The sequence below is a fragment of the Moschus berezovskii genome, chromosome 6 (assembly GCF_049115385.1).
Source record: "Moschus berezovskii isolate FMDL1 chromosome 6, NW_MosBer_1.0, whole genome shotgun sequence".
Lineage (NCBI taxonomy): Eukaryota > Metazoa > Chordata > Mammalia > Artiodactyla > Moschidae > Moschus > Moschus berezovskii.
The window spans coordinates 9,765,194-9,781,417 of NC_142465.1; the positions used below are offsets into that span (position 1 = coordinate 9,765,194).

The 16,224-nt window shown below is 35.7% G+C and overlaps 1 protein-coding gene across 2 annotated transcripts in view; it reads left to right on the forward strand.

Annotated features, from left to right (window-relative positions):
* Positions 1-16,224, forward strand: part of ZDHHC17 (zDHHC palmitoyltransferase 17) — a 108,729-nt gene that overhangs the window by 49,766 nt on the left and 42,739 nt on the right. For both annotated transcript variants that reach the window (XM_055396613.2, XM_055396612.2), the window contains exons 4-7: positions 2,864-2,941; positions 3,494-3,638; positions 8,704-8,768; positions 9,410-9,572. In XM_055396613.2, the coding sequence (XP_055252588.1) occupies positions 2,864-2,941; positions 3,494-3,638; positions 8,704-8,768; positions 9,410-9,572 (451 nt within the window). The remainder of the gene's footprint in view (positions 1-2,863; positions 2,942-3,493; positions 3,639-8,703; positions 8,769-9,409; positions 9,573-16,224) is intronic.

Consider the following 16,224-nt stretch of genomic DNA (forward strand, 5'->3'; position numbering starts at 1 on the left):
GCACACCAGGCTTCCCTATCCTTCACCATCTCCTGGAGCTTGCTCAGATTCATGTCCATTGAGTCAGTGATGCCATCCAACCATCTTGTCCTCTATCATCCCCTTCTCCTCCTGCCTTCAGTCTTTCCCAGCATCAGTCTCTTAAGGTTTTCTTCTCTGTATATTATTTCTTGGAGCTTCAGTTTATTTTGGTCTCCTTCCATATTTGAAGTTCTCTTCAATTATCTAATTGTGTTTGACCATTCATACCTAGGAGAGACATAACAAAACTGATTAGAAGTTGTGGAACTTAAAAGAGTTCACACAGGAACCTCCCAAATATCCCTTCAGCATGTAAACTTTCATTGCTGCATTTTCAGTGTCTCCTGTGTTTCTGTGATGTAATTCCTTGAGTCCCTAAACTTCTCTGGTAAAGATGCACTGAATACACCTTTTGGCAAATACTGAATGATTGAATGTTAAAATCAGCAGGAGCATGAGAAGTTTAAGGACGCTAGAATCAGTCTAATTTTAATAAAGTTTCCGTTATCACTGTATTTTTAAAAATTTGAATAGTCACATTTTAAGAATACATCACACAAAGAAAACTAGTATAGTCTTGTTGGCTGTTTAATTGCTTCCTTGTTACTAAAATGCCTGTGTGTGTGTGTGTGTGTGTGTGTGAGTTGCTCAGTTGTGTCCCACTCTTTGCAGCTCTGTGGACTGTAGCCTGCCGGGCTCCTCTGTCCATGGAATTCTCTAGACAAGAAAACTGGAGTGGGTTGCCATTTCTTCCTCCAGGGAATCTTCCTGACCTAGGGATCAAATCTGGGTCTTCTGCATTGCAGACAGATTCTTTACTGTCTGAGCCACCAGGAAAGCCCAAAATGCCTGTGGTGATGCTAAATAATTACTTTCAGTGAGAATATAAGTTGGAAAACAACAATTTTTCAGCAACTTATATTGACTTTGAACAACTGTTTCTGTTTACAGTCCAGCTTCTTACCTCTTCCTTTTGTTGTAACTCTTACCTTTAATCCCTTAACTTTCCTAGGGTTTTAAAACATATTCTGGCTTGCTTTTCATTGGTGTTTCTGAAGACATTTGGGTTTTAGCTCTTTGCTTTCCTCTTTCAGATATCTGTTACTATCTCTTGTTCACTGCTACTCTCTTCTCAAACCTAGGGATTGTTAGTACCTGCAACTACATATCTTGATAATAACCTTCTTATAGTATTGCAAGGAGGCTTAGGTTTAACAGTAAGAATTATAAGATTTCAGAATTTTGGAGTTTTGAACTAAGATCTTCAAACTACAAAGAATAACATATTATAAAAATATGGTATTTTTCTTCCAGAAGTTTACAGTGAGAAAGATGATAGAAGTTATTAGCATGCAGAAAGAAAGTTCCCCTATCCTTGTGAAAAAAAAGTTGTACTCTAGAACTTTGGAAATGACTCTTTGCCATAGTCCTAGCATGAATTTGAAATGTGAGTAAAAATACCTGTCAGGGATACAGCTGTATTAACTATGGAGAAGGCAATAAAATTGCTTTTAAAAAACCTCTCTAGTTGGAATTTTTAAGAAATTATTCCCTGTCAAAGCAGTTCTTTGGCAGTGCTGTGCTTCTCTTTGGGCTCAAAAAAAACATTTTTAATTATTACATTGAAGTCAGCTGAGTATCTCAAACAGTTTAGGAGTATTTGAATATTTGTGTTCAGACTGATATTTTGGACTGAAAATATGTTAGTCTGGAAATACTTTTAAGTTACTTCAAGCTAATCTATATGATAGAGTGAAATTGGGCCCATCATTGCATAATGCCTTAAAAGCACCAACTTAAGTATACAAAGAAGAAAATTTCTGAATCAAGCTCACAGGTATGAATGTATTAAATGTGTAGAACTATGAGCATTAAGAGTGAATGCATTAGTGGCCTAGAGCAGTAATTGCTTAGAACAGTTTGAAGAACCTCAGTAATAAACATATGTCAAATACTTGCCATCAAATGCCTTGAAATCATTTGTATTCAAAATTCATTGCATTAATCAGTTTGAAAGCAAGCATTACGTAAACAGCTAGGTCCTGTTCATTTCAGAGAATATCAAGATGTTATGACGTTTAATTTAGTAAGCAATGAAGTTGCTCTTTCTTTTTAAAGCAACATAACTTTTTACTCACTGGAAAAGAGTCTGATGCTAGGAGGGATTGGGGGTAGGAGGAGACGGGGACGACAGAGAATGAGATGGCTGGATAGCATCACCGACTCGATGGACATGAGTTTGAGTGAACTCTGGGAGTTGGTGATGGACAGGGAGGCCTGGCGTGCTGTGGTTCATGGGGTCGCAAAGAGTTGGACACGACTAAGCGACTGAACTGAACTGAACTTTAAAAGCATCACAAATAAGGCATCATGAAAAACCTCTGTGTTACACTTTATAGTTTAGAAAACTCCTTCACATACATTGTTTGGTTTAACCTATAGTAATCTTGTGAGGAAGGTAAAACAGCTTCTGCCCATAGTAGGTAAGTGTCTGGCCTACTCTACAACTGTTCTGCTTCCCCAAATTCTACCTGATCCTACTATAGGATCCAAATCTTGTGGCACTTGGACTGCTTTCTTTTTTATTTGATGGTTGTTTGGCTTTGCTATTCTTTTTTGTAATTAAAGATATTGTTTTCCTTTTACTTCTGAACAAACAAGACAGATATGTTTCATATAAAATTCTCCTAATATATTTTAAAAACTCACAGAAGACTGTTTATTGTCAGAGGCATAAACTAGCATAAGATCTAAAATAAATAATTATTTCTTCATTTTTTTGTATAATTTCTTAAAATTGAACATGGAAATTGTCTTAATTATTTAAAATTTTGTCTTATAGATACTATATTTCGAAAGGTGCTATTGTGGATCAACTTGGAGGAGACCTAAATTCAACTCCATTGCACTGGGCCACAAGGTTTAAATTTACTTCTGGAGTTTTTTTCCTCTTTTAGCAGTCTATAACTAAGCAACTTTTTAAAGGAATGATATGCTCAAATGAACGGGAGAACTTGTTATGCTGATAGTTAATATCAATAATGTACTCATTTATTGCTGTCCAGGGTTACTTGTATTGAAAGCAAAGTTTATTGTCCGAAGTGTCCTTTAGGAATTAACCATGCTGATATTAATCCAATTAATTTTAAGATGGGGTTAAACTTTGGAATACTTTTGCAGTCTATATATGTTTACAGGGATGGGACAATTAAGGTCATACTGGATTAGGATTAATAGAATATAGTAACTGTTTAATACATATTTAAAGAAGTTATGAGTATAAATTTTCAAAGACTTTTATACCAGTTAAGACTTAAGAATATAAAATCCTAAATGTGTCTTGACATCTCTCTGTTTTAAAATAACATAAGGTTTTTCTAATCTTTTCTACCATTACCCTATTTTTTTTTAAAGGTCTTTCTAGAGTTTCTTGTTTGAAATAAATTTCAGTGTTTATTCTTTTATGTTTTAGACAAGGCCATCTATCTATGGTTGTGCAACTAATGAAATATGGTGCAGATCCTTCATTAATTGATGGAGAAGGATGTAGCTGTATTCATTTGGCTGCTCAGTTTGGACATACCTCAATTGTTGCTTATCTCATAGCAAAAGGACAGGTAAAATCAGAATGGGGTAGATTTTAATCAAACTTTCTTCATGGTTTGAATACCTAAGATCATTGGTGTTAACAAGTGTTACAGTCTAGTGATATTAAAATTGTACTTTCTGATGAATGAAGAGAGGAAATAAATGAACTGTTTATTGTAGTTAACATAAAAATACAAAAACCAGTTGTAATCCAGATAATGATTCGTTAAGTTGGGTGTTTTATTTCTAGTAATGATAGACATGAATTCCAGAAAGTAAGGGAGACAATTTAGGTTGTCTATTTTTTCCCCTTAATTACACCCTTTGAATATATTATCTGAATTCATTTAAACTGTTTTGAACATATTACTGGTTATTTTCTATATTAAGTCCCTCTCAAGGGGATACATTCCTCACTCATTTTCTCTGTTTCAGATTTATAAAATACTGCTTCTTACATGTCAGAAGAATTCTCATGATTTAAGTGGTTCTTCCTAATTACTCCTGAATATGTAGTGACTATAATCATATTAAATATTATCAGTTTATGTGTACCATGATTTTCTAATATCAAATGCATTTTGTTAAAAGTTATATCATGTAATTTTTCTTTCATGAGTTTTTTTTTTCTAGTTGTACTTAAACATTAGTTTTATAGCTAAGGATCTTATCATAAAAGTAAGATAAATGATTTTAATTCAGTGTTGTTAAAATATATTTGTTATTTTAATGCAAAACATTAGATTTAGGATTTGAAGAGTATTTGTTCTGTGAATCCTTTGAGATATTTGCTGTTGACAGTGCTGGTCAGTGATGATTGTGTGTTGTACACTATTGCTAAGGAAAGGCTGAGGCTGGTTAGTTGTTGAGAGGGGGGGTTTTATCATCTGTTGCTGTGTAAAATACTGCCCCCTGAATCTGATGGTTTGAGGACAGCACCCACCATTATATTTCACAGTTCTCTGGGTTAACTGGGCTTGGCTGGGTGGTTCTTCTTGTGATGGTGGCAGGGGGGACTTGTATAGGGCTCCGTTGGACTGGAGAATGGCTCAGTTGCATACCTTGTGTCTTGATGGGAATGGCCAGAAGGCTGGGCTCACATAGGATACCAGACAGCTAGGCCTTTCTCTTTTTCTCCATGCAGTCCCAGAATTTCTCCATAGTACCCCTCCATGCTCTCTCTCTAGCAGGGAAACATGGTGGCGCAGAGCTCCCCAGGGAGCAAAAGCAGAAGCTCTCTGTTTAAAGGTTTTGAACCAGCATGACAACATTTCTGCTCCATTCTGTCAATTAGAGCAAGTAACAGGGCCAACCTATGTTCACTGTGGGAACACAGAGGTTTGCACACCCGAAGAGGAGGTTTATTGGAAGCTGCCTTTGGAGACCAGCTACCAGGAGGGATCATCCTTGTTCTCATATGGTTCCTTCTAGGCTGGGGATAACAGCAGTAGATGGCACTGTTGCACGTTACATTGTCTCTAGTGGCCTTCTGTGTTACAGATACAAGTTTACAATACATATTCACCTTTTTTCTTCCAGTTTTTAACTGGGTAGGAATAGTGGAGTAGTTTTGACTCATTTTGTTAATTTATTGATTTCTGAGTTGTAATCATTTTAACTCTGGCATAGTATGTAGGCAGTAAAAGTCTTAAATGGTAGAGTTTTTTGTCACAGTACCTTTGTGCAGTAAATACATGATGATGTTAATGAATGTCTGACAGATAATTAGTTTTCTTTTTCATGAGTAGTTTTTTGTTCCTGCTTACAAAAGTAGCATACTTACTGTAAAGTATTCAAACATAATAGAAAAGTATGGCTTAGAGAATGAAGTCTCACCTCTTCCTTTACTTCCTCACCCCCACTGAGATCTCTTCCTCTAATGGTTTACTGTATATTTTTCCAGAATTTGTCAATGTATATGCTAAAATATTAGAGAAAGAAAACCCCTCTAATGTGCATTCCATTGTACTTTAAATGGGTTCCAAAGTCCTCCTCTGGCCTGTTGAACTACGTGTGGTCAGCCCTGGAAACCTGTGAGCTCACCTTCTGTCGTCTCTGCCTCCCTCACTGCTTTGACCACACCTGTCTTGCAGTTCGCTGAACAGCTTTGATAAGTTTTGTCATAAGGCCTTTGTGCCCGTTCTTCTTCTGCTTGGTAATTCTTTTCTCAGTCACACAGTTCGCGCTCCTTTTCCCTTTCACTTTAATCAGATGCTCAATTTGGATTAGTTCTGATTAGTTTCCAATTATAAGCAGTAATAAAATTATTGTATTTCTCATTCCTTCTTATTCTTTGTCTTATTTTGTCATTGGTGATATTGTTAATGTTAATTTTTTTCTGATAAATATAACTTACATTTCTGTTACACTTGGTTTTTCAGCTCTAAATAATATTCTTTGACTAATAGCTATTGCAGGGTAGACACTCATTATACTTTCTTTTCAGCCTTTTCCCACTCCCACACCCCATTTTTTATTAAAATGTGCCAAATTTGCATTCTTAGAACATATAACATTTCCATTCAGTTTGTCATTCTATTCATCACAATTGTTTCACGTTAGTTATACTGTTAAATATATTTAGTGCTCACTACCAATTCTTTTGAATGATTTTCAGGGGAAAATGCTAAGTAATGGAGCCCTGTTGATCATGGAATTCCCATAACCTTTTGATCTGGGCTTGTTAATTCTTCCTAATAGAGAATACTCATACCTCCAGGCTGAACTTGGAAAAGAAGTACCAAGTTTTAAATCCTGACCCAAAGAGAGAAAAGGTTGATTTTCATTTTTCTTTTAGTGCTCTAGAGGTGTGGCATAGTTTTAAATTTTTTATTTATTAGTATTTTTAATACTGTCACTTTTAAAAAATGATAATGCAGAGACTTAGGACTAAGAAGGAAGAAGAAACTCAGACATACGTGTTGTTTTAATTGAACATTAAATTTAGTTGAGGTTTCTTGAAACCAGGGCAGTGAAGGAAGTGAAATAAGTGACAGTACTCAACTCTCATGTAAGAAACAAGAAAGTTTGTCATTTCTTCAGAGAAGTTTTTTTTTTTTAAGATTTTTATTGGGAAAAAAAAACATGTATAATGTAAATATTGAGTGAGTTTACATGAGATATTCCCAACAACACATAGAATAAACTTAGAAATGGATTTGCAGTGATAAGGCACAACGTTTAACTATAGTTTTCATGAGACAGACTGAAACTAGTTATGTCCAAGGAGGATATGTTATCACTTGTCAAGATGATGGTTCTAGGCTATTTTTCTCTTTACTTCAGTATATTTGGACATTTGAGACATACTCCCATCAGTCAGAGTGGCTTGCAGGGAACTGCACATAGAGTATGAAGTGTTTTACAGTGCTCTGTCTATAACCATGCTCTCTCCGCTGGGTGGTAGATTAGATCACATAAGTTGGATAACATCTGCGGGTTTGATGTAGTCCAGGAATGGAAGATGGGGATGGGACGAAGAGGAAACAATTTTTATTGAATGTCTGTTATGTTCCAGGCTATAGAATTAGGTTGCCTTACACACATCATTCCATTTAATCATCACAGGGATCTTGTGAAGCCATTATTTGTATTCACATTTGTAGAAGGGAAAGCTGAGGTTCAGAGACTTAAAATAATTTTGCCAATTTTACAGTTACTAAGTGGTGGAGCTATGAATTCAAAATCATGGCTGTCTTGTTCTAACGCCCATGCCTTTCCCAAGCCTATAAGAATAGATAGGTAAACTTGTCTTTTCATTTAACAGATGGTTTTTTATTACATGCCCAGAAAAGTAGATACAAAGATGACTTTAAAACAACTTTGATCTTTAAAGAAGTCCTGTTCTAGTTAATGAGACAGACCTCAGGGTACATAGCAGAATCAAGACAAATTGATTGCTGGAGTGGGTCAAGAGAAATTTTAGGGAAGTGAAACGAATAGAATCCCTGATACATTTAGCTCAGTTCAGTTCAGTCGCTCAGTCATGTCCGACTTTCTGCGACCCCATGAATCGCAGCACGCCAGGCCTCCCTGTCCATCACCAACTCCTGGAGTTTACTCAAACTTGTGTCCATCGAGTCGGTGATGCCATCCAGCCATCTCATTCTCTGTCGTCCCTTTCTCCTCCTGCCCCCAATCACTCCTAGCATCAGAGTCTTTTCCAGTGAGTCAACTCATTGCATGAGGTGGCCAAAGTACATTGGCATGTCTTGAAAGAAGATTTAGATAACTTGAGAAGAGTTTGAGTTGAATAGGTAGTAGTTTTAATTCTACTTTGCTAAAAAGAAGAAAAAAAGAACTAAGCAAAAGGGAGGAAAAAATAGAGTACCAAGGAAAGCAAAAAGCTGGGTAGGAGAAGAAAAGTAATCATGGTGTCTACATAACTTTGTTGGGAATAGTATTCATATATATTTATAATAATGTAAATATCAAATATTTATAGAGCCTGCATTATTATCTCTTCAGAGGAAGGAGTAGGAAAGGTGCATGTCTGTGATGGGGCAGTGAGAAGAAAGAATATGCCATTTTACATATTGAGGTTATGTAAATATGGATATTGAGGATAATGTCTAAACCTGAGAAGTCAGACAGTACCCATTCAGGTTTGTATTCTCAGTGTGTGGGAGCACAGAGCGCGATGATAAGTGTAAACAATGAAGACGGCAGAGGGTTAGACAGGGGGTTGCAGTGTTACCTCGCTGTTTCACCACAGACTGGGCAGACTTAGCCAATTCTAACAACACTTATGCATAGTGACAGTGAGAAAAAGCAGTTTAAAACAAAGAACGAATGCAGTAAAGTCTAGTAGATTCAGAACATTTGACTCATTTAAAATTTATTGAATTTATTCTTTGTTTTAAAATGGCTAGAAATTAAGTATACTTATATATTTGTATCCATATTCATTTAAATATTTAATAATAATAAATATTGAATAGTTTTATTTTAAAGTTAAGAGAGAAACAGTTTCATAAATCACCCTTGATTGAGTGGTGTTATGTTGGCTTCTTTTGTGATGTGTAAATTATGTTTTTCTAAGTACATTTGGTAGGTACTTAGAAATTTTTACTGTCTGACTTTTTACTCTATCAGGATGTAGATATGATGGATCAGAATGGGATGACGCCTTTAATGTGGGCAGCTTATAGAACACATAGGTATGTAACCATTATAAAATACTTATTCAGGTCATTTTCAGCATGGTAAAATGTAAAACAAGTGATGAGAAAAAGCAAGTAATGTTATACTTATTAATATGTAAAATTCTTACAATGAATACAGAGTATATAGCACAGATTATCTTTTTGGATATTTTGAGTCTTTATATTTGCCTTTATGTTGGTAATTGTAGTATCCTTAAGGTAGTCTTAAGCAGTTTCCAAGAATGGAAGATGCTACCTTCTTATTAAAAGTGTAACTTATTTTTTATATGACTTGCATATTGGCAAGTTTAACAATAAGTTGCCTTAAATCATTTTTGGAACAATCTAGATTTAAATTTAAAATTTTAATTGTTTCAGTATTTAAATCTTAATGACATTAACTCCATGATGTAGAATATACACATGAGGACCAAGTGTGCTCTCTCTTGGAACTCGTTTACGTTCTATGATGTAGAACATACTTAATTCTTCATATTAAAAACGTTGTCTCATTACTCACTATAAAGTTGTCGAAAATAGGTTAGAATAGAAGTGTTCGAGGATGGACTATAACCGCAGTCAGTTTAGTATCTGTAATGATTTCTACAATTGAAATTAGGGTTGTTGTTGTTGTTGTGTTTTTTTTTCCTTTTCAGTGTGGATCCAACTAGATTGCTTTTAACATTCAATGTTTCAGTTAACCTTGGTGACAAGTATCACAAAAACACTGCTCTGCATTGGGCAGTACTAGCAGGGAATACCACAGTCATTAGTCTTCTTCTGGAAGCTGGAGCTAATGTTGATGCCCAGAATATCAAGGTAAAAATAGCCTTTATTGATTGTGCTTTGTACAATGTGATTTCCAAGATTGGAATTCTTATAGACTGTCAGAGGTGGAAGAAACTTACTTACTCTCAACCCTTTGCTTCCATGCAAAAATTTGTTTTGAAAAACTAATTTATTTTCATCTTTTAGTATTGAAGTATTTTTCAGATTTTGGTGACCTTTTCATTAGTGAATTCTTACTGACTTTTATCTCTTTATAGCTGAATAGATAGTTTTCTGGTTTAAGATTATTGCACTAAGATCCCATATGTGGCACCACGCAACCTAAATAAATAAATAAATAATATCATTGCAGAGAATCACAGGTTTTTATCCCAAGTATGCATAATAACTTTCAGTAATTTTTTGACTTGGTCATTAATTGTCTTATTTTTATAAAGGTCAGGACCTTTAAATTTGATAATCACCTTTGTGATATTTATAGGAGAATTTCTCTCCCCTAAATGCTGGAGTAACCCAAGAAAAATGTACCCAAAAAGTATACAGAATGTTAACATTTACACTCTGAGCATTTAGAAATTTATAGACATTTTTATGAATGCCTGCAAGAAAATTCTGTTGGTAATCTTAAATTTTGGTTAACCGTTTGCAGTTTTAAAGCTTGTCTTTTAGCAACAGACTTTTTCTGTGAAATGACTTTAAAATTTTAAACATCTTTTAATAGTGTGCCTTCTTAAATAACTTTGTACTCATTAACAAATGTTATTTAATTTTGACTATAAGCCATAGTATTTTCTTAGTCATGCCTCTTAAGTTTCTAAGGAATATATGCTATTTAAATATGAAAGGAATTTGAGTTGCATAATAATCTGAAATGGCAGTCAAAAAGTTGGTTATCTCCTGCTGGATCAGGGCATCTTTTTATGCAGCAGTGAACAGTTCTTTCTCTGTTTGATTACTCTGAGAAGATTAAACTACTAAAATAAAATAGCTTAGACTAATCTGTTTACGACTACAACCAATTTTTAGAAATGAGTCTCTAACTGAAAGTACTTAGTTAAAAGTTAATATCAAATATCTTACTGGAAATGCTAAGAAATTGAGAAAAACATGTATTTTCTTTTATCTTTTTTCAAGTCTTTTTGTCTCTACCCAAAGTGATCAGAATGGTCTAGTTACCTACTGGTAAATTTATAGAAAGAGGACAGTCAACTTACCCTTGTGTCTGACGTGTGATGAGCACTCTTAAGTTTGTTGACCGAATGAAGATTCTTGTCTTGTGCTTCAGCCCAGACTGGTTTTCATGACTGTGCTGGCATACCTTTCTGGCATACCTTCTGAAATCATAGAGAGAAATTTTTGCTTTTCCAAACATTTTAAAGTAGGAAGTTCTGAAAAGTTCGTAACATCGTGATTAGTGTATTAGGTTGATCCCAAGGTCTGAAGAAAAAGAAAGGAGTTTGACTAAACCTAACCAGTATCCCTGTGACAAAAAATTAACGAGATGACCTTATATTTTATGATCTGAATTGCTTTAGAGTGTTATTTTTCTTCTCTTAGCTACTGGATAGCCATTCCTAAAGTGAGTCATGCCTCAGGAATACATTTCCAGTATTTAGTGTTATATTTTAATAGAACCAGTTTCACTATGGCAAATAGTGTATGTCCATAGACTTTGCCAAGAATCATATAGATATGTTGAAATTACAGTAGTATCAAAGAATTATGACAAAGTGATGGCACAGTTTTATAATTTGAAACTAGTAATATGTATTTTCAGAGCATTTAAAATTATCTTTTCTTAGCATATAAAAGTTTAGACATTATGTCTCTTCGGTCATGAACTTTAAATATTTGAGATGTGGTTTGTAAGTTTAATGTCTTTTCATCTTGTACTCCAAATTAACCATTGTATAAACTTTTGATAAGCTTTTGGCTTCCCAGGCAGCTCAGTGATGAAGAATCTGACTGCCAATGCAGGAGACTGGTAGGCTACCATCCATGGGGTCACAAAGAGTCAGACATGACTGATTGACTAACGCTTTCACTTTCATACAACTCCCAGGTGTAGAACATAATGGTTTGACATTGTACACTTTGCAAAATGACCAACATGTCCAGTAAACATCTATCACCATCACAGGTACAAATTTCTTTTTTCCTGTGATGCAGACCCCTCAAGATTTGGTCTTAGTGGTAAAGCCCAGATGGACATAGTGGTTAAGAACCTGCCCGTCAGTGCAGTGCACCTAAGAGATATGGGTTTGACCCCTGGGTCAGGAAGATCCCTTGGAGCGGGACATGGCAACCCACTCCAGTTTTCTTGCCTAGAGAATCCCATGGACAGAGGAGCCTGGTGGGCTACAGTCCAAAGGGTTGCAAAGAGTTGAATACAACTAGAGTGACTTAGCATGCAAATGATGCAGACCCTCAAGATATTTACTCTTAGCGACTTCTGAATGTGGACTAGAGTATTGTTAACTGTGGGCTTCGCTGGTGGCTCAGTTGTAAACAACCTGCCTGCCAATGCAGGAGATGGGACTTCCCATCCCTGGGTTGGAAAGATCACTGTGGAGGAGGAAATGGCAGCCCCCTCCAGTATTCTTGCTTCGAGAATCCCATGGACAGAGGAGCCTGGCAAGCTGCAGTCCATGCAGCTGCAAAAGAGTTGGACCTGATTTAGCAGCTAAATAACGACAATTATTAACTATAGTGTCATGCGTTATATCCTCGTGACTTCTTTTTTTTTTAGAACTGGCAGTTTATACCTTTGACTCCCTTTGCTAATCTCCCCAACCTCCCACACTGTCTACCTCTGGCACTCAGAGGCCTGTTCTCTGTATCTATGAGCTTGTGTTTTGTTGATGTTTTGTTTTTAGATTACACATATAAGTGATATCATAAGGTATTTGTCTTTCTTCTGACTTATTTGAAGTGACACTGTTTTTAAAGGAAATAAAGTCTAAGGAGTTGCTTCAGTTGCTCAGGAAGCATTTATACTTTCAGAGTAAAAACAATCTTTTTAACCACACTGGTGAAAAAGTAGATTTTTGTTTAAAACTGTAATTTTAATGTGACTAAAAGGGTGAAATAAGTATCTAATACCTTTTCTACTGGAATCTGGCATTCCTAGTATGCTGGGAGAGCGTTCATTCATCCAACAAATGTTTGTTTAATGCTGGGCAGTCAGTGCTTAAGATAGACAAAGTCTCTATTCTCTCAGAAAATTACACTGTATTGAGGAAATAGACGATAAGTAAATTAACAAACACATACACAGAGGCAAACGTGGTCATGATGAGGGCTAAGGGAGCTGTTGCAGGTGAGAGTGATTTGTGAATGCCTCTGAGACAGGGATCAGTTAGATATATGAGAAAATACTTTTCATGTAGAGGAACCTACAAGTGTGAGGCCCAAGGCCAGGAATAAGCTTGTCATGTTAGAGGTGTAGAAATGACGGCTTTGACCAAGCAAGAGTCACTGAGAGAGATTAGGTACCAGGCCATGATGAAGTAATTTAACTGTATTCGCAGTCATGAGAAGTAGTTGGAAAGATTTTTTGTAGAATTGTTATGTAATCTTTGTGTTTAAAATATTTTTTAAAAATTACTTTGTTATTTGGAGAATATATTGAAGAATTAAGAAAATGAAAGGGGATGTATTAAGATCAGTTTGGTTCTTGTAATAAATCAGGCAAGTGATAATGTTACTTTTGCCTGAGGTTGAAGTGATGGAGAAAAATGAATGGTTTTGGAAATGATAATTTAGAGTAGAAAAGAAAAGGTGGATTAAAAATGAAGGTGAAAGAAAAAACATCAGTGATTCAGTTTTGGTTTGAATAACTGAGTGTCTTGTGATATATGTTGAAATTGTGAAAATGGAAGGAAATAAGCTTTTTGGGGGCTGTAGGACTTGGTTCTGTTTTAGTCATATATAATTTGAGGTGGTACCTTTTAGCTGTGTGGAATGTCACATAGCTATGTGAAAAATTCATTAAATAAAAAAAACAACCTAGATTGTTTGTCCTGGAATTTGACAGATTAAGTTGATTTATAGCTGTGTATTTTTCCTTTTTTCATTTTAAGCCTTAGGAAAGTGTTTGATAAACATGAATTGTCCCAAGATGGAGCCTGTAAATCTGGATATGGCTTTAATAGCTAATAAAAGTTACATTCTTCAAAGAATATGAAAAATTATACTTTGTTATAGTATTTAACTATTGATTGACTCTGTTTCTTCTTTTTTTAAAAAAATTTTTATTGGAGACTAGTTATTTTACAACATTATATTGGTTGATTTTTGCTATACATTGACATGAATCCGCCCCGGGTGTACATGAGTTCCCCCTCCCGAACCCCCCTCCCACCTCCCTCCTCCCCTTATCCTCCCTCTGGGTCATCCCCACATACCAGCCCCGAGCATCCTGTAACATGCATCGACTCTGAACTGGTGATTCGTTTCACATATACATGTTTCAATGCCATTCTCCCAAACCATCCCACCCTCACCCTCTCCCACAGAGTCCCAAAGACTGTTTTATACATCTGTGTCTCTTTTGCTGTCTCGTATACAGGGTTATCATTTGCATCTTTCTAAGACTCTATTTCTTCTAAAGTAGCTATTTCCTAAATAAGCATAAGTTTCTTAGGAATCTGTCTTTATATCCTTGTAAATTAGTTATTTGAATGTTTCAGCTCTTTTAATATATAAACAAATGATTCTTTTATCAAAATAATAACTTATTTGGAGACATTATTAAATGATAGGTAACTTTAAAATGACTAATTTTATCCTAGAAGGATTAGGAATGACCATATACCCTCAATTAGAGGTTCTTAATCTGGGGCCCACCAGTGGATTTTGGTTAAAGAGTAGGTCCATGAGCTCTAAAATTGTTAATGAATAAAGTATCAGCATTTTTCTGGCGAGGAAGTCGCCAGACTTTATCAGACATGCCTTAAAAGAGTTTAAAAACCATGTCCCTAATTAATGGTTACAAAGAATAAATTTAAATCTTCTGAGGCAGTCACAATAGTGGGAGGGAGTGGTTTGGAATCAGTTCAGTTCAGTCGCTCAGTCGTGTCCGACTCTCCGCGACCCCATGAATCACAGCACGCCAGGCCTCCCTGTCCATCACCAACTCCCGGAGTACACTCAAACTCATGTCCACAGAGTCGGTGATGCCATCCAGCCATCTCATTCTCCATCGTCCCCTTCTCCTCCCGCCCCCAACCTTTCCCAGCATCAGAGTCTTTTCCAGTGAGTCAACTCGTCGCATGAGGTGGCCAAAGTATTGCAGTTTCAGCTTTAGCATCAGTCCCTCCAATGAACATCCAGGATTGATCTCCTTTAGAATGGACTGGTTGGATCTCCTTGCAGTATAAGGGACTCTCAAGAGTCTTCTCCAACACCACAGTTCAATAGCATCGATTCTTCGGCGATCAGCTTTCTTCACAGTCCAACTCTCACATCCATACATAACCACGGGATACTTAGGCTTTAAGAAAAATGACCTATGCAGTAATCCCTTTTCATGGTGGCATCTCATTTGTGGATTTAAAAAATATACCTCACCTCCTTACACTTTTGGTTGATAAATTCAGATGAAGTGAGTTTGGGGAGGGCAAGTAATCTAGAGTGCTGCCTATACATTTATAAGTTTTTCTTTCTAAAATTATCAAAGGACATAATTTTTAGCTTGTGCAAAATGTAAAATTCCTGAGCTTTGTTAATTAATGTATTGAAACACTTTTGTATGGTTTCTTGAAAAGAGCTAAGAAACTATTTTCAGAAAATAGTTTTCATTACCCCTTAGGTACCCGACCTTGATGGTCTCCAAGGAAGAACTTTGCTAAGTTTTAATAATGAAATTCAACTCACTTAGGCAAAAAGTGATCTTCCACCTTCCATAGTGTTTATCTCATCAAAACCTCTGAAGAATATCTTTTACTACTAGTTAGTTACGTACTTTATAATACTCCATGCTTCTTGTTACTGCTCTTGTTATTATCACTTGCTATTTTGGCTAACCCATGGAGTGTTCAATTATAGACTTGACTTGGAATCTTGGTTTTAGTAGAATTTTTAAAATTAATTGCTTGTTTATTTTGCCAGCTGAAAAAAAGAACTGTACAAAAGTAGTCAGAAGACTAGAGGAGTAGTTGAAAGATTTCTTAAAGCTCCCTCCATCTTTTTATCTAGGCAATCCTTAGGTGTCACATGGCCCTCTAGTGGAAGGGATGCTCAGCTGGACCGAGGCAACTGCAGGATATTCTCTGGGAGTTGTTACCCAAGGGATTGCTTTTATTCAGGTAATCTTTCAGTTTGGATTAATTAGCTGGTTCTGACAACCTCGGTGATAGAATTTTGGACTAGGTAAGGAGACATTTTAAATTAAATGTCCCTCTTTGTGGAAGATTCACCTAAGTCCGCCCATTTCTTATTCAGTACTGTTGGTCTTTTATTAAAGGGTTGGTTAGGCCTTTTGTTTTTATTGTTATTGTTGTTGTTCTTGGTGGCAGTGGTGTGTTTATTTTGTTGTTTGATTCTTTATTTTTCAGTGTTTTTTTAAATTGAATAAACTATATTCCATATTTGATTAATAATTATCCCTCATAAGTAAGGCACCCAGGCCTTTATTTTCATCTAGTTTTTAAAAATAAAATTTCAGTATTTGTTTTTGCAT